The following is a 23,466-nucleotide window of genomic DNA, read 5'->3' as shown; positions in this document are numbered from 1 at the left end:
AGGTGATTTATCATTTTTATTTGTCAGACCCAACAGGTGGACCCAAGTTTTGGTAAAAGAGAGGCGTTTAATGTACTCTCTCAGCATTTGCGTTTAAGATTTCCTACTGGTAATGGTTTTGAGATAACTTGAGCATTTTCCAGCCGAATGCATTAAAAAACATTTATTTCATTGGAAAATTGGAGTCCAAAATAAATTTCTTCATTTGATCTCAAGTACTTTAGTTCTGCTCTAGCATCAAAGAAAGTTGAAAGTGGATTAGAGTCATTTTTCTATACAAATAAAGATAAAGAATTTATCTTAAAAATTAAAATAAAGAAAGATACATTTATATATTACTGAAATGGATAACAAAAGCTAATCATTATTTATTATTGGAGAAGATATTCCAAAGAGATGCTAAAGTATAATAGCAATATATTTAAAAACTTAATAAAATTAGAATTTGACCCACCCGTATTCTGTAAAAACAAGTTTAACAGTGTATATATTTACTCCTTACTTCAATAACTTTCACAGAAGTTATATATTTTGGAGAAGCACTTTCAAAACTTTACTGACTTTTGGATGGCAATGTGAAATCACTACACAAACATTACAAGGAGATAAGGTTTATTGCTTTGAAACGCAGGTATGATGAGTTCAAGACCTCTTTCCACTCATTTTCTGGAACACTAGATTTTACCAGTTGATATATATAGAAGTGCCCATTTCAATAAAAATTACATGGGTGTGTTCTTGGATTGGAAGAATCAACATTGTGAAAATGACTCTACTACCCAAAGCAATCTACAGATTCAATGCAATCCCTGTCAAACTACCACTGGCATTTTTCACAGAACTAGAACAAAAAATTTCACAATTTGTATGGAAACACAAAAGACCCCGAATAGCCAAAGCAATCTTGAGAACGAAAAATGGAGCTGGAGGAATCAGGCTCCCTGACTTCAGACTATATTACAAAGCTACTGTAATCAAGACAGTTTGGTACTGGCACAAAAACAGAAAAATAGATCAATGGAACAGGAGAGCAAGCCCAGAGATAAACCCACGCACATATGGTCACCTTATCTTTGATAAAGGAGGTAAGCATATACAGTGGAGAAAAGACAGCCTCTTCAATAAGTGGTGCTGGGAAAACTGGGCAGGTACATGTAAAAGTATGAAATTAGAACACTCCCTAACACCATACACAAAAATAAACTCAAAATGGATTAAAGACCTAAATGTAAGGCCAGACACTATCAAACTCTTAGAGGAAAACATAGACAGAACACTCTATGACATAAATCACAGCAAGATCCTTTTTGACCCAACTCCTAGAGAAATGGAAATAAAAACACAAATAAACAAATGGGACCTAATGAAACTTAAAAGCTTTTGCACAGCAAAGGAAACCATAAACAAGACCAAAAGACAACCCTCAGAATGGGAGAAAATATTTGCAAATGAAGCAACTGACAAAGGATTAATCTCCAAGATTTACAAGCAGCACATGCAGCTCAATAACAAAAAAACAAACAACCCAATCCAAAAATGGGCAGAAGACCTAAATAGACATTTCTCCAAAGAAGATATACAGATGGCCAACAGACACATGAAAGAATGCTCAACATCATTAATCATTAGAGAAATGCAAATCAAAACTACAATGAGATATCATCTCACACCGGTCAGAATGGCCATCATCAAAAAATCTAGAAACAATAAATGCTGGAGAGGGTGTGGAGAAAAGGGAACCCTCTTGCACTGTTGGTGGGAATGTAAATTGATACAGCCACTATGGAGAACAGTATGGAGGCTCCTTAAAAAACTAAAAATAGAACTACCATACGACCCAGCAATCCCACTACTGGGCATATACCCTGAGAAAACCATAATTCAAAAAGAGTCATGTACCAAAATGTTCATTGCAGCTCTATTTACAATAGCCAGGACATGGAAGCAACCTAAGTGTCCATCATCGGATGAATGGATAAAGAAGATGTGGCACATATATACAATGGAATATTACTCAGCCATAAAAAGAAATGAAATGGAGGTATTTGTAATGAGGTGGATGGACCTGGAGTCTGTCATAAGAGTGAAGTAAGTCAGAAGGAGAAAAACAAATACAGTATGCTAACACATATATATGGAATCTAAGGAAAAAAAAAAAAAAAAGGTCATGAAGAACCTAGTGGCAAGACGGGAATAAAGACACAGACCTACTAGAGAATGGACTTGAGGATATGGGGAGGGGGAGGGGTAAGATGTGACAGGGTGAGAGAGTGGCATGGACATATATACACTATCAAATGTAAAATAGCTAGTGGGAAGCAGCCGCATAGCACAGGGAGATCAGCTCGGTGCTTTGTGACCACCTAGAGGGGTGGGATAGGGAGGGTGGGAGGGAGGGAGACACAAGAGGGAAGAGATATGGGAACATATTTATATGTATAACTGATTCACTTTGTTATAGAGCAGAAACTAACACACCATTGTAAAGTAATTATACTCCAATAAAGATGTTAAAAAAAAAAATTACATGGGTAGGGAAATGAGAAAATTGCTCTTAGGGTGTGTATATCTCTTAAAATGGGTCCCTGTTTTTTATGACATGTGTGGCACTATCTAAATCCAAAGTAAAGAAGACGCTGAACATTTTTTTCACCTTTATTTCCATCCCTTTGGTTGGTACAGTCATATCTTTAGCACATTTAAATTTTTTTCTGTTTTCTGGGGAGGCCTGTTAATTGCTGTTCTCATTGAATTATTCTCTCTCAAAAGGTCACTGGCTCCCTAAATCAGCCATTAGTAACTACTTTGATATTGCATTTTCCGTTCATAGAAAAAGTTGAGCAGAATATTCCAAATATTTGGTCACAAAAGTGCTATCAGTAAAAAATATATATATGCTTGTGTGTGTGTATCTCATGTGCCATTATACATGCTATTGTACTAAAATTTATGTATATTATAAAATATACACAACATAAAATTTTATTTTATTTTATTTTATTTTGGCTGTGCTGCACAGCTTGTGGGATCTTAGTTCCACAACACAAAATTTTAAAAGAAGTATTCCCATAACCCAATAAGCCACACTGGCACACTCTGAAGTAAGTACAATCCAACTCTGAAGACCAGTTAGAGACTATTTTTCAACATGTTCCAAATGGTTATACCACATTTATTTCTGTTCTGTCCAACTATTTTGCCAATGCTTGTGATCACTAAGGAAGTCATTGAAGATACATTTTTATTCTTCACTTTCTGTAAAAATAACATTTTACTTCCCTCTCAGGAACTATAATATCTCCCCCTACAATGACCATAGTCAGTTTGGGGAGGTCCTGGGTACCTCCATGCCAGGATTTTAGGAAGGAAAGAGAACTTCTTGAATATATCTTCAAAAATATACAAGGTGTCCTTAAATTTGGACCTGAACTGACAACTCTTTCTTGTCAGGAACTGAGTTTATATTCTTAAAAGAAATGTGCAGCCTATGAGGACAAACCACTTTCATCTACAAATGCATTTTAGGAGAGAAGTGATCTGATATGTTAAGCTTCCATTTAGTCCAGGTCAACTTGCAGAGGTTCTATATATATCTTTTCATTTTTAATATCTCTTTTTGAATGTAAGTTCCTTAGCACCACGTGGCAGGCATGATGGGGGGCGCTGTGCAGGTGAGAGCTGAAGCCTGAAGAGTTCCAGTGTTGTGTTGAGTAGTTCGTGAGTGGTTAATTGTAAGACTCAACCTCTGTCTGTCTCCAATGGCTAACCACGTGTTCTTCCCTCTGGTTCTTGATGTCTCTGCTGATTAATTCACAGTCATCAGCACTCTTGGATATCTGCCCTCAAGGTATTGTTTCAAATGAGCAGTAAACCAACTCTAAAGTAATCAATACATTTCATGGGCAGCTTTTAGTTTATGTACCCTCCATATCATTTAGTATCAATTATCTTCTGAAAGCTCTCTGCTCTTTATACTTACTTATATGCATTTTCCTCCCAGATATTGATTCTATATCAAGAAATATAGAATGAGAGGCCCTTTCAGATCTTTAGATTGGGGTGATTGGGATTAAATTGCTTTCAGCAAATTTTAAACTTGCCTATTGCACCTATCAGCCTATCAGCATGGAGTCCTGAAGACTGGAATAGGCTCTCAGGCTCTGGATAACTGGAGTTAACTGTGTTTTCATGTTGACCAAAAAATGCTTACTCACTGACACACCAGGAAACTTCAAAGAGCTACAGGCAGGCAAATCCCTTACCATCAACACTTTATATAAAATGGGTCTTATAGACTAAACCTGTGATTAAAGGAAAAGTTTTCAGAATCAATAGAAATGTCTACATGCATGAGCACAATATAAATTGTGACACGCTCTCAGGGTCTTGTCAGGAGATAAAAACGTTAAGTTATTTAGCTTGAGAATGAAGAAACTAAACAAGATTGAAAGGAGCTTTAATAGATCTTCAACTGTATGGGGGACATTATTATATAGACAATATTGTCAAGCTGTTCTTCATTTCTAGTGAGATCAAAATATGAGATTAACTTCAGGTTAAGGGATTTAGATCAAGTCGACAGAAGAACAGCTTGGCTGTTATGGTTCTGATTTTAGAAAAAGTCACCAGGAGAATAATGAAGGGCATTGCAGTAATAAATTATCACCTATCTGTGAATGGTTTATTGTTCTGCAATCAGCCAGAGGATTCAACAGTTAGCCCAATTCAACAGATATTTATCAACCATGCTTTGCGAAAAGAATCTGCAGTTTGATAGAGAAAAAGGACAAATATACCAGTAGCCACTATACAGGGCAGATTTTGAAAATAAAGATCTTCCTTGATTTACAGTGGGGTTACAGCCCAATAAACCCATTGTAGGTTGAAAATATCATAAGTTGAAAATGCATTTAATACATCTAACATACTGAACATCATAGCTTAACCTAATCTACCTTAAACATGCTCAGAACACTTAACATTCGTCTATGGTTGGGCAAAATCACCTAACAAAAGCCTATTCTACAATAAACTGTTGAATATCTCATGCAATTTATTGAATACTGCACTAAAAGTGAAAAACAAAATGGTTGTAAGCGTATTGGCTGTTTCCCTCTTGATCACGTGGCTGACTGGGAGCTGGCGCTGCCCAGCATCACGAGGGAGCATCACAGCATATCGCTAGCTGGGAAAAGATCAAAATTCAAAATCTGAAGTATGGTTTATTCCAAATGTGTATTGTTTTCGCACTATTGTAAAGTGAAAAAATCACAAATTGTTTCATCGTAAGTCAAGGACCGTCCGTATAACAACAGGGAAGTGGCTTAGGAATTCATGAAAGAAAGAAAACGTATATTTTTGAGGAAATCAAGAAAGAGTTCACACTGAATATCACTGAAGATTAACCTTGACAAAAAATGTAATTTAATGGATGAAAAAGTGGTGTGGTATAGTTGTGTGTGAGTGTGTGTGTGTGTTTGAGGATAGGGAAGTAAATTCCAATTAAGGAAAGGATATAAGCAAAAACACAAAAATGATGTACGTGAAAGAGAGGGTAGCTGAGTTCACTTGAAATTTAGGGCAAGTCAAAGCTAGTAGATGCTCTCCCCTTGGGAGAGAATCCAGAAGGAAGAGGGCCAAGAAAAGAACTTGGATTAAGAAGGCAAAAGGAGGAAAAGAATCACATGGAAAAGGCTCAAATGCTAGTTCATTAACTCAGTCATTCTTTCAACAAATATTTGTTGAACATCTGCTATGAGGCAAGCACTGAAGCTTCAGGTGACTAAATATTTCCTATGGGGCTTATGATCTATAGGCAGATATCACTGATTAAATGATGATGCAAATCATATGGAAGTAAAACTGGAATAAATGCTGCAAAAGAGAGGAGCTGAGGGGGAAGGCCAGGTTAGGGTAGTGAAGGAAAGGATGGTATGAGATAAGACTGAAGATGTAGGCATAAACCTACCCTATGAAGAATTTAGGGAATGGGAAGTCTTTAGAGCACTTTAAATATGTGACATAAACATACCTGCATTTAGAAAGAAAAAATCACCAGTGGTCCAGTGTGGAGAATAGATGACAGAGGGCAAGTTGGGAAGGTGAGTTGAAATGTGTTTCAGTATTATGGTAGCTTGGCCCAGAGTTGTGGCTCTGAAGATGGAGAAGAGTGAACCAATAGAGACCTAGTTTGAAGAATAAATGGATGTGTTGCAGGTGCCACTAACAAGACTTGTTACCAGGGTTGATGAAGAGGTTGAGAGATGGTTGGTTCCTAGATAGATCTATTTTGTGCAGTTTATTGAATGGTGATGACATTTAGAGACACGGCAACTGATGGAGAGATAGGTTTCCAGCGGGACATCATGATTTCAATTTAAGAAATGTTGAGTTTGAGCTGCCCTTGCGATTTCAGGTAGATGGCTTAATAGGCATTTGGATATATGAGACTGAAGCTCAGATGGTCTGGGATTAAGATATAGATATGCACATCTCCTATGTGAAAATATAATTAAACTATGGATATAAATGAGATTACTCAGGGAAAGAGTATGACATAGAATAAGATAAGAAGAGGGCCTAGGATCAGGTCTTGAGGAACACTGTTGAGAGCTATCAATCAGAAACCATATCATTAGCTACTGAAAACAGCAAAGGATTTGCCTTCTTAAAATCTGAATAAAGTTTACCCTTGAAATCAGAAGTATAATGAGCATTTAAGTAAGAAGAACTGATAACCACATGTTCTGCATTTAAATTTTAGAAAAGAATGAATTACCTTTCTCTCCTTCACTATCAAATGACAATCTCCTTCTTCGTAGTTTACAGTTGTCTCCTTCAGAATCATTCATGCACTGGGATTGTAATAAGAGATCAGCCTTTGTTAATGGAACGTGAAGACAAAATGGAAGATTATTCAATTTGAACACAATGTATCATCAGTAAACTCTTTACTATTTCATATTATTTCAACCACTTTGAGACTTAATTATTAGATTGCAGGCAAATAGCTACAATACTTTGCTTAATGGTTTTCTCTAAATTATAAAATAGTCTGCTAGAATAATCCTAGTAGTTTCTCCACCTAATGGGGAAATCAGAGTTGTAGAAGTTATTTACCAGAAGTGTTTGGGGATGATGTTGTCAACATTTAGATACAACATATTCCTTCATGTGGAATATATTTTATGTAACTTGGTAAAGTTAAAATAAAAATAATAATAATTTAAAAATTTGCAGAATCTGCATTACTGCAGAGAAAAAAGTGTAAACTAATTATAATTAGCTATGATGTTTAAATTACATGGTAATGATGGCAAGGTTAAATTTCACAAGAATAAATATAAGGTCGAATTCAATAAACACTATGTTCTGAACCCTTGATTATTTTGTTCCCCATTCCTCCTTCCTCCCTCTCGTTTAAACAAAACTGGAAGTTTCCAAATAAATGAAGAAATGGAAGCTTCTGTTTTATTTATTTGGTTGCTGCCTAAACTTTTTATGTAAATAAGTTATCTGAGGTAGGTGCTTGTTGTTTTTCAAAGCAGAGTAAGAATGAGGTTGGTGACCTCAGACTGCAATTTGATAGAAATCTGAATTAAAATCATTATAAAAAGAATATACTCTTGGTAACTTGAACCTCTTACCCCCTAATTATTTTTCAACTTTTCAGCTTTTTGAAAAGAAGTAACTACCTGAGCTGGTGCTTCAGGTTATCAAATGGTACTCTTGTGACCTTAAAATCTCTGTCTCTCACAGTACCCTGGGAATTACTATAACTCCAGGGAGAATTAAATATACCACGTTTTACCTAACTATGGACTTGAGGATCTTTTATTTGTTAGCATTAAAATACACTGGCAAGTGTCAAAACATTTGGTTTCTGTCAAAAAAAGTACTTAGAATTGGAGTTGGGGTTATGAGGTTTGAGGGGAAGGCGATGGAGAAATAACCTAGTAATAAATTGTGGGCTGCAAGATAAAATCTATATTCTTAGAATATTCGTAGGTCATAAGGACACATTTTCATAGTGGAAGAGGGTGAGGGATATAAGGGCTACACTCTCAAAATTCATCCTAGGTTAAATCATATGTAGAATTATTTAAAATATTATTTCTAGTAGAGTATATGTTCTTCGTTCTGTAGCATTAATTTTTACTCAGGTATAAGCCTGATTAATTTATACTTCTGCAATTTAGAAATTGTGTTAAATATGGACCTAAACTTTAAGAGTTTAACTTCTTCATAATTATTGAAAAGATATCAGTAAACAGTTTATGGTGTAAGTAAAAGCTGAGAGAATATTTTAACCTCTTTATAAGATAAACTCTTCTAGGCAATTTTCAATAGCCTAGAATCACCCATTTATTACAAATAATTGTCAAACTCCATATAAACCAAGGCTATTATAAATCAAATATGTCACCCAAGAGTTCCTAAAAGGTCAAATTTAATTGAACTACCTAAAATTATTCAATGTACTTGAAAGAAATTAGACTGAATTTCTTCTCTATAATTGAGAAATTCCAATATTAAGTTAGCTTTTTCTTTCAAATATTCACAGTTGGTTAAGTTTTTCTACACTATTCCGCTTGATCTTTCAGAGGTATTTGGGCAATCCAAGAATAAAATAAAATGTCAGAGTACAAAAGTAAGCAGGCAACATATACCTTTGCACTTTCATGCCTTAGGTTGAAAGTCAACTCTAGGTTTGTGAGAAAGTGATCGGAAAACTCAGGATACATATCCAAAACCTCTAGCAAGTCTTCTCTCTGGATCTTATGCAAGTCACAGTACGTGAGAGCTCTTACATCTGCATTAGACTTTCCAGGTTTGGCATAAAGATGAACCATTTCTCCAAATATATCATTTTTTCCTAAAAAAGATAAAAGGAGAAAAGGAAAAAAAGGAAATAAAAGGAATCTGAACTTAATGTTTCGCTTCTGAAAGTAGAAGGGGACCACTGACCAATCCCTGAACCAAAAATTTCATATGTAAGACCCTACAGCCAACAGACACTTGGGCAGCAAAATTCTAGTACCTCGTACTGGCTGCCCCAGTCATGTTTGTTCACTGACTGGAATTTTGCCTCTTAGAGCACTGGTCCTGGTATAATCCCCATTACTTCCTTGTTTTGATTCTTTGGCTAAGCATCTGGAATGCAGCAAACACGGCTTTAGTCTGCTATGTCACACATTGCTAGAAAAGAGTCTTGCCAATAGTAGGTATGGTCTAATTTTGTCCATCTAGGAATATGGGAAAGGCTGTGGAGAGTCAAATTTTAAAACTTTCTGTCTCAGGATGGTCTCGGGAGGTGATGCCAAACATGGGGTTTTGGTGGAACTCTTTTAACACTCAGAGGACTAGGGGTACAATTTGAACATACCCTGTTTCCTTTAGTAACCACTTTTGGATTTGCCCTTAATAAAATTGCCCAATTGTTTAATAAATCTAGTTACATTTTCTCAAAAAAAAAAATACAGTCATGCTTTTTTACTATATGGCTTTACGGCCTTTCTTCTAAAAGTGTGTCCTTCCTGTTTTTTGCCAAACCTGGGGTTGTTTCACTGTCTGGCTTCTGATGGGCACCCCCCCATCCCCTCTGCCTAGCCACATGTCACCTATTTCCTAGGTGTCCTTCAATGATGAGCATGATAATGACAGCAACAACAAACGCTTATTGAGGACTAAGTAGGTGTCAGGCACTGTGTCAAATGCTTAGGTGTATTATCTCACTTGATCCCCAAAATAACCTCATGAAAAAATTACTAATTCTTATCCAAATTTTATGAATATGGAAAGAAGATTAAAGAGTGTAAACGGATTAGGTCAAGGTCACCTTCTTAGTTGGGTGAAGTAAAGGGAGGGAGAGGGTGGCCATGACTAAATCCCATGCATTCTGAATCCAGTCATAATCTTTGCACCCTTGATATATTTCATCTTCTCCCAATATTTTCCCTGAAAGTCACAGCCACTTAGATTTTTCTGTCTCTGAATGTCAAGACACTTAAAAATCGTACCTATGGAATACATGCGTAATAACTACTGATGGATTATTGATTACATAACTTTTAAAGGTAGTCAATGGCAGCGTAAAATGTACCTTCTTACATATATCCTGAAGCTTCTTTTCAGATTTAGAAAAAACTCCCTGGATCTGTTACTTTAGTTTTTGGTAGACAAGTTCATATATACCCGACTATGGAAACTACCAAGACGTTTAAACAATAAAGTTCATGTAAAAGAAAAATGCTGTAATGCTCTTATTCTAAATGTGAATACAATGGGGAGAAATCAGATGCCATATCTTTATAAGAAAAATTAACATTGGAGAGAATACATTAACTGTAGTTTAAATAAATACTTAGCTTTTCAAAAATAGAATAAATAATCACTATTTCTGAGGATTTTAAGCGCAGATTTACATGGAAATGGAGATAGAAAAGGAGACTCTCTTGAAATTCTTTATAGTTTTGATACTTCAGTATAGATATTATCAGAGAAAAGCTCTGAACTAAATTCAGCATGAGCTTCGTATTTTAATTAGCTATGTGACTGTAAACGAGCAAAGAGTAAGCCAGTCACCGTGTACAGCTTAACTACACTCTAAAATTATTATTTTATAAAGCAAGAAGGCTTGTTACCTTCCTGTGGAAGTTAGGGATGGCTGATTTGAAGATCAGGAATGCAATGATGTGTGCTCCTTCCCTGGCAACATACTAGAGCAAACTGTCAAAGCCAAATCTGGTGAAAATCCCACTTTATTGTGTAGCTGCGAAGTGATTTAGAATATGTTTTTATTCTTGGCCTGCTTATTGGATCGTAAACCAAACTGTGCATCTGGTCAATTTTGAAAAAATTTTCAAAAGGCTCTCATAATAAAATTATCAAAATAAATAGGAATCTCTCAAACATCTTCATTCATGTATTGGGTCCTGTGCTATGCCCATTTTGGTTCTGCATAGCAGTGAAGAAAACAGACAATATCCTTGTCCTTTTGGATGTTAACATCAAGAGTCAAGTGAAAGGAAATCACTGACTTATGTACTTGTTATTTAAATAGAACCAGATTTAATCTGCAGGAAAAAAGAAGTGCACATGTTCACAACCATTGGGGGTGGGTATTCTCATGGGGAGACGGAGGCTTAAACATACTGGCTAGGGGATAGGAGAGGACAGCAACTGATCTCGTTTCTCTCTGCTCCCTTGTTCTTTCCCATTGTTCTTTCCCATTGTTCTTATATTCCAAAGAAATCTTACAAGTTCGCAATGACTAAATTTATTTTTGAAGAGGCAGATTGGACAGATGGACTTTCTTTTGCACCCAAACCAGTTTAACTTATTACTAATTTTCATCTCCTCACCACTTTTATCCCTAGGTGTTAAGTTTATCGCCCTATATTACCTAGGTAAGGACTCATATAATTCTGTTTGATGGGATACAGCAGATAAAGTACACAGCAAATAGATGAAATTCATCAACATATAAACCCACTTCATGACAGGGCATTGGCACATGCTAGCAAGTATGCTTACTACGTATATATTTTATTTAAGGTGATAAGGTCTCAGCATGAATCCAAGATCCTCTAACATGAAAAGGAAAATGCTGACTACTTTCATATATCTGGCCTCAAAATCTTAAGCAGCTGCCAAGATGGAAGCATTTACACACCAAAGAAAAAGTGAGACAGTCAAGAAAACATATTATCTGCAAGGTTAATTTGATCTGAATTTTAAATAAAGCTTTAAAATTACTCATCAGTCTTAGTACTCATAAATAAATAGGAAAGCCCTCTTTTCTATCATTTTAAACTATGCATTGCAGTAGCTAATAACTGAATTTGTGACTATCCAATTCTAAAACACTCACCCAGAATAGCTACCACAATGTCATCTTTGAGGATTTCAATGGAGCCTCTGGATAAGAAATAAAGTGCAGTGAGGACGTCCCCACAGTGAACCAGGGTGTCTCCTGGAGGTGCATGGGTGGTCTTGAACTTCATTGCCAAAGCTCTAAGGCAACCTTTACTTGCCCCTCGAAAGGCTTTGCAGTTTTGCAGCAAAGTCTGGTTGAGATGTAGACAAATGTCAGCTTGTAAACATTCTGGGAAACCCTTTAGGACCTGAAGAAAAAAAAAGAAAGAGTTTCATACTACCGGCCCACAGGGTTACCTCCACCTGAAATAAAGTATATTTCGCATTCACAGAACCGCAGGTGTAGTAAATGTTACACAGGAGTTCTTACAATGCTTCTACCTCGCCTACCTTAATGAATACTTGCTTTGCTGAACATGTCAGAATTTTAACTCAAATACTTGTTCTCTGAATTAACTGCAGGCATTCAGACGCAACACAAATGCTGTCTCATTAAAATGTAATGCCTACAATGTTTCACACTGCTTCTCATTTCCTGCATTATGTTATGCAGCACCATACTGTGCACAGATATAATGCAACGTGACGATTAATAAGACAAAACTAATGAAAGGTGGTACAACTAGAAAGACAACCTTTAGAAGGAATCTCAAGTCAATTTGCACTACTATCTCTGGTACACATCTTAGTTATAATTAATAAAAACAATGATCCTGAAATAGCCATGGTATTTGTGTCATATACCAGAAAGTGTCATATACCATATTGTTAGCCCTTAGCTAACAATACTTGGAATATTTATGTTTCATATGCACATTATTAGTACTAAATATTTTGATACGCACTGAAAATAGAGAAAGGGAAGGAGAACAGCAAACGTACTTTAAAAGTGTAGTTCAGTTTTCAGAAATGGAAATTGTGCCAGAAGTTACGATGCATACATAAACCTCCTAACAGCTCTGCTGTTTTGACAACCTATTCAGTGACTAAATTAAAACTTGTAAAAAAAGATGAAACAATAGCTTGTGACAAGTGCTACTCAATTTAAATTGAATAAAATTTTATGTTATTAAAAAAAAAGTGTCCAGTATACAATGGGTCAAGGATACTCAACTCCTCTGTATGTGTCTTAGCTATTTTGGGTGGCATATAGAGATTTTAATTCTCAGGTTGACTTTCCTCTGTCAGTAAAAATGGATCCATTTAAATATGCTTTGGAGTAGAGGGAGAAGGCATTATATAGTGCTTAAAAATGTAATTTTAGGATTTCCTACCTTTTGGGGTCAACCTTTGTATTGCTGTCCACTATAGCTAAAAGTAATAATAAATTATTTGTGCAGATAATTCAAATGCATGTGGCCCATAGAGGAACTTCAAATTAGATCATATTTGAGTTAACTTACAATTTTTACTATGTTAAATATTAAAGTAACCACAGGGATCCTGCGTCTGCAGGACCACTGTGTGATGCAATTGGTCAGACTGATTGTGATGAGATACAAAAGGATCAATGAGAGACCTGAAACACAACAGCCACTGTTTCCAGTCTTATTTCCTTCATTGTAGAGTCACCCACAGAAATGGGTCAAGGGTGTTTTAGAAGAAAAGCCACAGAATATGAGTTCTGGTCATGAATTTGCCACAGGCTGATGCTTGTGCAAGTCACTTCATCCATCTGTGTTTCTTTGCCAGAGAATAAGAGCCTTTGCAATACTGGAATTTGTCATAAGTTACCAATAAATAGTGTGCTGATTGTAGGACTCTGCTCATCCAGCTCCACACAGCCGTAGAAACTCAGACTTTTATCTTAAAGTTCCTGTATTACCTGGCTCAGACTCCCAAAAACTAAGCTTTCCTCTGCCTGAGTTCCTAGGCACTCATCTGAAACCTCTCCCCTTAACTGTAACCTTCAGGCTTCACCTCCATGACTGGACACCGGTCAGATTGCCTACTTAGACTGGAGACCTCTCCAGAATGGTAACTTGTCTTTGCCCATTTCTGCCTTTGGAGTTGGAGACTCTTTTCCCACACTTTGTTGGGATCACAAACAACCCAGCTCCTCTCATGGAAGCAACCCTCTAGTTTGCTGATCCTTTTACCTGTCTAAACTAATCACATTCAAATCTTTGGCAAGTGATGCTAGACTAGAGTTAAGCTAGGTTTGGACACTGTCTTCTGAAATGGGGCCACTTTATTTGGAGGTGCTATGGTAGGAATAAACCCCAGTTCACTGGATTCTTTGCATATGATTTATTTTTCCTGCCTGAAGCCCACCATTGTGGTCTCAGTGTAACTCTCAGATGTCCCCATACAGATAAAAACGTAAAGAACATTAGCCCAAGTAACAGATATGCCTATTTTTCTCTTAGGGTTTATCTATAAAGGCATTTTATGTTTCACATAAATGGAGATATTGCTACTGTTATAGTAGTTGGAATGAGAATACTGAGCTTACAGCTGCTATTTCTGTCATTTTCCTGAAGTTTCTCAATTATACTTTCTGAATATAGCCTGGTTATAGAAGGAAAAATTGTGCACATGTGCATGTGTGTGTGTGTATGCATGCTTTGAATTGGAAGATGCAGATGAGATGATGAGATAGAGGTAGGGGTTATTCACTTCTCTGGGTGTGATATGAGCTATGGAATCAGATAGGCATGAGCTGAAGTCCTCGTTCCATCCCTTACTAGCTGTGACTTTTGTCAAGGCAATTAAATTTTCTTGAGATTCAGTTTCCTTTACTGTAAAAATAATATCTACCTCACAGGGTTGTGCCCACAATTAAATGTCATAATGAATGTAAATCATCCTGTGCACTGTAGATGTTCAGTGGAAAGTTTACTTCTAGCTTTTTCTGTTTTTTTTTTTTCTCACACATATTTATTGTTCCTAAAGAACTGCTACGTTCTGTTTGCTAGAAACTGCTAGATACATGCCCAATGTGTTCTTCTCGTTGGTCTCTTTGGTGAGTAGGAAATTCACCACTAAATTTTGTGTTCCATTGCCTCAAGAGAGTTTAAGAATTCTTTTTCCTTTCATCTCTCTAACTTTTGTTTCCTGTTTCTGACTTGTGTTAAATATTTTGGGTTACTTTCACTTAGGTTTTCACTGTGAATTGTCTTAAATCCTTTTTGAGAGTGGTCAAAGTAAATTTGTACTAACCATTGTACTAAATCAATGTACAAATATGTTCTTGGAATTCCAATATTCTTAGAATCACCCACAAAACCTTAAGAGCACTTGAGAAAGTTTTTCAACATCATTCTCTTCTCAAGTGTCTTTACTATATGTTGTCAGCCCCTAACACTCAACCTATTAGGAGTGGCAATCACTGGAGAGAATGACCTCTAGTAGGAGGTACCGTAGAGTTCCATGGAGAGGACTTTGCTTGCATGGGGGGAAGATACACAGATCTTAGCATGAAGGACTTGTCTAGATTAAGTAATTCTCCTGTGTTAGCCCTTAACTGACTTTCTTAATTTTCTTAAGTCAGTTACATAGATCATTCAGGTAAAACTCAATAGAAGTTAAGATTTAATAATTGAATCTCTTCCTAGCCCAGAGGTTTGGACGTCTAAAATAAGTTAGCAGCATCGGAATCTGGCTTATGCCTAAGTAAAAGGATTTTAAAGTGGGAGTTATAAGAGAGGGGGCTGTATTGGAACAGAGGTAGAAGAACATTGAAAAGAGTGGGAAGAAAGGGTAAGCTTAAGCAGATATTTATCCAAGGCACCCCTTTCCATTGGGCCCAGCTGTTTTGCCTTTCTTGTTTCCAATGGATAATCCTTTTTTTGTCAGGTTTGGTTCCTCTGCTAAATTACCTAACTTGGAACTTCCTCATTCAGCACTCAGATAGTGGCATTTTACCAGGCCTAGCAGATCTGGCTAAAAGACTATCTATGCCAAGTACACAAGTACAAACCAGGACACAAGCTGGTTTAATGATTATTATAGTCATGTTGCTACCCTCTATACAAACTTCTTGTTTGTCAAGCTCTGGAGCTGCTGTGAGGGTACTTAGCACCTTTCACTGTGCATCTGGAGCCATTGTTTTATGGAGTTAGCCTGTTTTCAAAGACTAAGGTGCATCACCCAGAATCAGTTTCACGGCCTGCAGCTTGGAAAAGCAGTCCTCATTCTTTTAGCAAATATTTATTAAGTATCTACTCTATACCAAGCAGTATGCTAGGCATGAGAGCATAACAATGAATAAAACATGTTCTGAAAATATCCCTGGTCCTCAAGCCTCTAAATGCTCAGATTAAAAAAAATTATAGGGTTAATCAGAATTTCCCACATTTTCAGGCCAAATTTGGACATTTATAATGCACATTTACAATACTAATGGTTGTTCAAAGGAACCCTCAAGGGAACAGTTAATTTAAGGTGGGTAAAAAGCTCTAATTTCACTTTTCTAAAGTTCCTGAAAGTTCCAGAACATTTTTTCAAGGCTGATAAAAATTCCATATCTTAATTATGATATAAAGTCACTTGAATATTTTATAAATGTAAGATTAACTTCCCTTTACTTGAATTTAGGTAGACAAAACTCTGTGGAACTCTCAAATTATGTAAGACAAATGAGACATTTGTTCTTTTGAGTATGAAGTGCTTTCTGTGATTATTAAAAGAAATCAATCCCATAACTTAGCATTAGAGAGCCCAAAGTTTAGGGACATTCAAACAAGAACCACCCAGCAACCACAAAACAAGACAGAAGTATTAAATCAAAGTAAAACTGAAGAAATTATACAAAGAGAGAGCAAAAATGGAAATAACTATGCCATAGAAAACATCTATCAAACCCTATTATTCCTTCCTCAAATTCAAGATACAAGATTCAGTGTTTGCTGTTTCTTACCCTGGATCACAAAACACTCTCTTTTGGTGGTATGCACACTTTCTAGGTTATGTTGGAAGAGCGTCAACAATTGAGTTTTTACCAAAAAAACACCCCCTTCCACAGTGTTTTAAAGTCTTGTATTTGCTTTTGAAAAAATCAAAATATATTCTCTAACAGATGCCCCTTATCTAGATAGTATTGGAAAGCTGACCTATGGTGTAATGAATGGTTTCTGGTTTGTTTCACTTAGCATAGCTGCAGAGAGGGACATTCCTAAAGAGAGGCTAAAAAGGGCACATTGAGAAAAACGATCTGAGTGTGGCAAATGGTTCCCCTAAATAGCAAATTAATCATAGAAACAACTTTGGTAACTGTGATAACTGACATTAGGAAATTTTCTGGGGAAATTCATTGGGTCATTAAATACATGTAAATCTTGACAAATTAAGATTAATCAAAACACAAATTAACATTCCCTATGAAACACTAAACCTCAAGCATGATTATTAAATAGATTATGCAAGAAATATACCAAATCTTAAATTTCTCCCCTAGAGTACAACCTTAATATTTTATAGCATTTCTTATTCTAATAGAATTATTGCTTGCTATGTGAGCACTCTATGCTTGATAAATCTTTAGCACTTAAAATATACTGAACCTTGCTTTTTGTTGTTTCTAGAAGTTAATATTCTTCTTTAATGGATTCCATAATTTTGAGATCCCAGATTATTTCTATGATTATGGTTTAACATTAAGTGATAGGAAGCACATATTTTTCATATTTCCTTGGCATTACACATTTAACCACTAATCAAGATAGGTAGATTCTTTCAGTAGTTTTAAACATATAAATATATATAGTCCTAGTCTGAAGCTCAAATTGCTTTTTCATCTACTTTCTTATTTTACTTTCATGTGGCTTATTATTTTATTGCATAGGGCCATCGTATCTGGCCAGACTGCTGGCAAAGCAGGGTATTGTAGAATCCATGACTAAAGGGCTTTTATAAGCCTTGGGAAAATTAACTAATTTTCTACATGCAACTTTTCAACATATATCATATGGTTACATCATTTAGGAAAAAAACATATGAGCAGAGCAAAATCTTACTGCACATAGACATGGAAAACAATGTCATAAGTCCTGAACAAGTTCTGGTGCAAGTAAAGGTTCCTTGAAAAACGAAACAGTCCTCCCTCCTGCATCTTCCCCTCCCCTCTCCTGCAGTTCCCATCCCCAGCTAACAGCATAACTATGAGATGTTCCTTTGCTTTCAGAAGGACACTCAAAGTTTAACCTGACCCCAATTAAGTCGGGGCCTAGGACGAGTTGGAGTGTGGGTGATGATGTGTAGGCAGAGGGGATTTATTACTTTTGCATACATATTCTTGCTACTCCAACTCTGGAGTCCTTGTGCTAAATCAGCAAAAACCTGACTTAAAAGGATGCATTAGGATTTCTGAAATACGGCCTCAGGGGAAAACCTTGGAACTCACGAGGGCTTCTAAATGTATCAGGAGGGACCAGTGTCCTGAGAAGCAATTTCAGGACCTTCCCCTCAACTGCCCAATTACTTGAGAGAGGGAATGAAGGAGGGGGTGGACAGAATTTAACCACAGTGGATGAATGGATATTTTTTGCAAATACTTTTTTACAAGTGGATTGATTGTACATGACCTGAGCTTGCTTACAAAGGAAAAGGGAGGTGCAATCTGCCAGGTGATGAAAAGAGTGATTTAAGTATAACTTCACACTTGATATGCCATTTTGAACTTGGATCTAGTTTTATGTTTCAGAAAAATTTCTCGTGTATAATATTTTAAAATCAAATCTTCTTTTGATGCATCAACTTTATATAAGGAATATAGAATGGTGATTCCCCCATTTTTCATGTGAAAGCTGAAGTATAAGTGCATTAAGGGATTTTATTTGTGGAAGAATTAAGACTCCAAACTTACTCCAGGATTCTTTCAACTACTGTGACTTGCCATAGCTGTTCATCAGATTGGATTTCAAAAGTTGCTACTAGTATGGTGAAATACAAAATGTTTCCCACTCATTTTATTTATTGGTTTATCAGTAAGTAAGAAAGAGTAAAAATGTAGCATAAATGCCATTTTCTTTTTGTACCAGTTAGGGAATTTGTTCCTCAGAAAGATTAAGGCTAGACAGCAATTCAATTGCTTTCTAAGGAAACTGATGGTTGTATCAGCAATTATATAACTTTTGCAAAATAGCAGAAACTCTCAAAATAGTAGAAGTTCTCTTCCTCCACCTATTAGCTTCCGCTTCTGTAAAATATGTTGATTCTCGTTATCCAACGCTCTGAATGTTACATATTGTTTTGTCCCTACACATTTCTACTTCTACCAGTTGAGTTACAAACCAGCTGTGTATGTTCTGAAACCTATTTATGTCAGCTGTACTTGTTCATGAAATTATATAATTCAATCGTACTACACATAAAAGAATGAAATGAGTATGTGTAAAGAAAGAGAGCAGGGTTGCCCCATCCCCATGAAAACAAAGCTAAATGCTTTGGAAAACCTTTATAAAGGTGAGTCATTTTAAACAAATGCAACCATAGATAATTTTTGCACTACATGTGAGTGCTTAAACATTTATAATAGTAGAAAAGTTTATATAGTCCCTTAACTCTGACTGTAATCCAAAAAACAAGAAAAAAATTATTGAAATGTGACTAAAAAAATCAGAAGTACGTGAAAATTAAGAACCACACTCTATGATAACCTTTGGATCCAAAAAGAAATAATTTACAAAGCAACAGAAGGAGAACATTTCATGTCAAAACCCATGGAAACACAGAAAGACTTGCATTGAAAGGAAAATATATAGTCTTAATGTCTTAGATATTACAGAAGGAAAGCCTCAAACAATGAAAAACCTTAAAACAACTGTTAAGAATAGTAGGACAATACAAAGAAATAAAAAAGAGGGTAATGAAGGCAAATGTTGAAAATGAAAAGAATAGTAGCAAGAATAAATTAATCCAAAGGCTAATTCCTTGAAAAAGATCCAGTGAAATAAATGAATCTTTCAAAGGCCTGCTACAGGAAAGAACAAAAATATACAAATTTAGCAATGATAAGGCAGATGTACCTACTTATACAGAAAAGACTGAATAAATGAATTAAAAGAGAATCCTACAAGCAATTTTGTAACAACTTTGAAAGCCTAGATGAAATGGATGAATTTTTCACAAAATATGAATTACCAATATTGACTAAGAAAGAAATATAATAAATAATTACCATAGTAGGGTTAGAACGGTGATTAAAGAACTACCATTAAAACCACCAGGACCACATGGCTTAACAGATGATTTCTTTCTAACATTTAAAGAGCTTATAGGGAGACCTTCAAGATGGCGGAAGAGTAAGACGTGGAGATCACCTTCCTCCCCACAAATACATCAGAAGTACATCTAATACGACCCAGCAATCCTACTACTGGGCATATACCCTGAGAAAACCATAATTCAAAAAGAGTCATATACCACAATGTTCATTGCAGCTCTATTTACAATAGCCAGGACATGGAATCAACCTAAGTGTCCATCAACAGATGAATGGATAAAGAAGATGTAACACATATATACAATGGAATATTACTCAGCCATAAAAAGACATGAAATTGAGTTATTTGTAGTGAGGTGGATGGACCTATAGTATGTCATACAGAGTGAAGTAAGTCAGAAAGAGAAAAACAAACACTGTATGCTAACACATATATATGGAATCTAAAAAAAAAAAAAGGTTCTGAAGAACTTAGGGGCAGGCCAGGAATCAAGACACAGACGTAGAGAATGGACTTGAGGACACAGGGAGGGGGAAGGGTAAGCTGGGACGAAGTGAGAGAGTGGCATGGACATATATACACTACCAAATGTAAAACCGACAGCTAGTGGGAATCAGCCGCATAGCACAGGGAGATCAGCTCTGTGCTTTGTGACCACCTAGAGGGGTGGGATAGGGAGGGTGGGAGGGAGACGCAAGAGGAAGGAGATATGGGGATATATGTATATGTATAGCTGATTCACTTTGTTATATAGCAGAAACTAACACACCATTGTAAAGCAATTATACTCCAAAAAAGATGTTAAAAAAAAGGGAAAAGTAAATAACAATAAAGTGGATTTAAATAATAAAAAAATAAAGAGCTTATAACTATAGATCAATATCACTATAAAATAGTTGCAAAATTCTAAATAATTTACTAGCTGATAAACTCAACAAAGTATCAAAAAAAATCTATGACCAAGTAGGATTTATTTCAGGAATGCAAGGATATTTTTAAAATATTAGTGTTAATGGTGAAGCTATTTTCATAAAGTCAGCTATTACTATTCGAAATTTTTTTGGAGAATCTAGTGAACTAATAAAGAAAATAAATAGTATTTTTTTAAAAAGAGAATGAATTTATCTCTTTTTGTTGCTGATATGATTGCATACCTAGAACATCCAAGAGTTAATCGAACAAACAAAAAAAGAATGAGGCAAATAATTTGTTAAGGTGGCTATAAGGAAGATAAATAGTTTAACTATATATTATTTATAAGCAGGTAAAAATGGAAATGTGTAATATATTTCATTTGTTTGACTAAGCTATATAAATTTAAGAATAAATTTAATAACAAAGGTAAAAATTTCTAAGAACATTATAAAATCTTGTTGAAGGAGATGTAATTTTTTAGGATCTAAATCAGTGGCTCTCAATCCTGGCTACATGTTAGAATAGACATATAAAAATACTGATGCTCTGACTTAGCTATAAGCAATTCTGGTTTAATTGTTGTAGGGTGGGTCTGAAGCACTAAAATTTGTTTAACGTATTTCAGATGATTTTAACATGGGGCAAAGATGAGAATTTAATATTGAAATTTCAAAATTATGTAAAAATTAATATAAAATTCATAGAAAGGAAAGGGTTAGCAACAGGAATACAGTTCATTCTCTACCCTTGCTGAGGAATACCGGAAAGAAAAGTGACCAGCTAATGACAAAGATTAGTGACCTGCTCCTGGCAAGCACGCTAAGGGTGTGGGGCAGCTCCTATCTATGGAGTGTTTTTGGCAGGATGTGTCTAGTTTAAATTGCTTATGATAAACAAAACTTTCATCAGTAGGTTTTGTTTTTTTTTTTACCTTCATCTTAGATCATTTTATTTTACATTATTTAAATCTTGTGCTTGATTAGGATAGTGAACAAGCTGTGACAAAATTCAGTGTATGTTACATTAACTAAAATTAATGTTGCATAGAAGTTTTGCAAAAGAAATGTTGTCTGGTTTTAACATATACTATCGACAGGGAAATGCAGCATGACCTGGCTGTGAATGGTGTTAATAACCTGCTCAGGTAGAAGTAGGTGTGATAAAGATCCTGCTGCCCAACTTTAAAGAATGAGCTGCCTTTTATCTATCTTCTACCCAGAACTAGACTTTTCTCTACCGTTTCTTCACAGATGATACAGAAGTTGGGAAGTATTCAGTCACATCCGTCCACTCACCCACCAACAATTTCCCATTAAAGAGAATCCCTGTGTTCACTCCTCACTCATAAGAAATAAGTTTCAAAGGCAGCTTGTACTGGAATAAACTGATCTGAAGGCTTGCAAAGCACTTGGTGTCTTCTTCTTAAGATCTTGGAGTCTTTAAATTATAGCTCATATTATTTTTACTATTATTGTTATTTTAATTTACTAATAACTGTTAGGCTAATGTTCTTTCAAAAGCAGATTTGTTTTAATGTCATCAATAGATTTATAGGACATGACTTTCTGGAAAATGTCATGTAAGCTATGTACCTTCCAGACTATAAAATGTGAATGTTTAATGACCAAAAAGTTTCATTCTGCTTAAGTGTTATGTCATTACATACACAGTTTAGGGACCTCCCATGTTAAATCTGAGACAGAACACATACTAATATGCAAAGAAGGATCTCTATGCTTTGCTTATGCCTTATGATTACATATATTCTTGAAATTATTAGTACACTTTAATATTGGTTACAAGTTCTGACTTTTGTGTGCCAGATTTGACAACCTGATCTTTGGGTTGTCTCAAAAGCCCAACATGGAGTTTGTCGTAACTGAGTTAAAATAGTCATATATTTTATATGGACGAATAAATACCCTCAAATGCCCCCCAAAATAAGAAAAACAAGATTAGTAAGAGTTGACCTACTTTGTCAGAAATTGAAGTATGGTATAAAGCCACTAAGTATAAATCATTATTATATTGCCATAGGAATGGACAAATAGAGCCAATCTGGGAGTAAAGATATGTATTCCAATTATACCTAATAATTTAATGTGTAAATCAGGTGGTATTTAAAATCAACAGAAAAAGTACTATTTCTATTCATGTGAAGAAAATTTACAGAACTACATTTCAAACAGATTCAGAATTTTCTTCCAAATCATATAACAAAACTTAAAACCTAGGAAACTACTTGTACAATCCATAGGTTTAGTGAGACCTTTGTAAAACAGGACAGGATCTCTGAACTATACAAGAAAAGTTGACTAATTGGATGATATTAAAAAACAAAAACACTTTAAAATTCATAAGATACCCTAAACAAAACCAGCATATTGAAAAGAGATTAGGAACAAATTGCAATATAGACGGCAGATAAAGTGTCAATGAACTCTTTGTCTATAAATTATAAAGAGTTCTTAAAAAATGAGAAGAAAAAAGTAACGAAAAACTATGCAAA

The 23,466-nt window shown here is 35.5% G+C and overlaps 1 protein-coding gene across 1 annotated transcript in view; it reads right to left on the bottom strand.

Moving 5' to 3' along the window:
• The window catches only part of KCNH7 (potassium voltage-gated channel subfamily H member 7), a 445,052-nt gene that overhangs the window by 17,512 nt on the left and 404,074 nt on the right, over positions 1–23,466 (bottom strand). Inside the window, exons 10-12 of the mRNA XM_068543961.1 lie at positions 11,873–12,125; positions 8,670–8,875; positions 6,779–6,878 (exon numbers count right to left, since the gene is read on the bottom strand). Of these exons, the coding sequence (XP_068400062.1) occupies positions 6,779–6,878; positions 8,670–8,875; positions 11,873–12,125 (559 nt within the window). The remainder of the gene's footprint in view (positions 1–6,778; positions 6,879–8,669; positions 8,876–11,872; positions 12,126–23,466) is intronic.

The sequence above is a fragment of the Eschrichtius robustus genome, chromosome 5 (genome assembly GCF_028021215.1).
Source record: "Eschrichtius robustus isolate mEscRob2 chromosome 5, mEscRob2.pri, whole genome shotgun sequence".
Classification (NCBI taxonomy): Eukaryota; Metazoa; Chordata; class Mammalia; order Artiodactyla; family Eschrichtiidae; genus Eschrichtius; species Eschrichtius robustus.
This window is presented reverse-complemented; position numbering and strand designations above follow the sequence as displayed.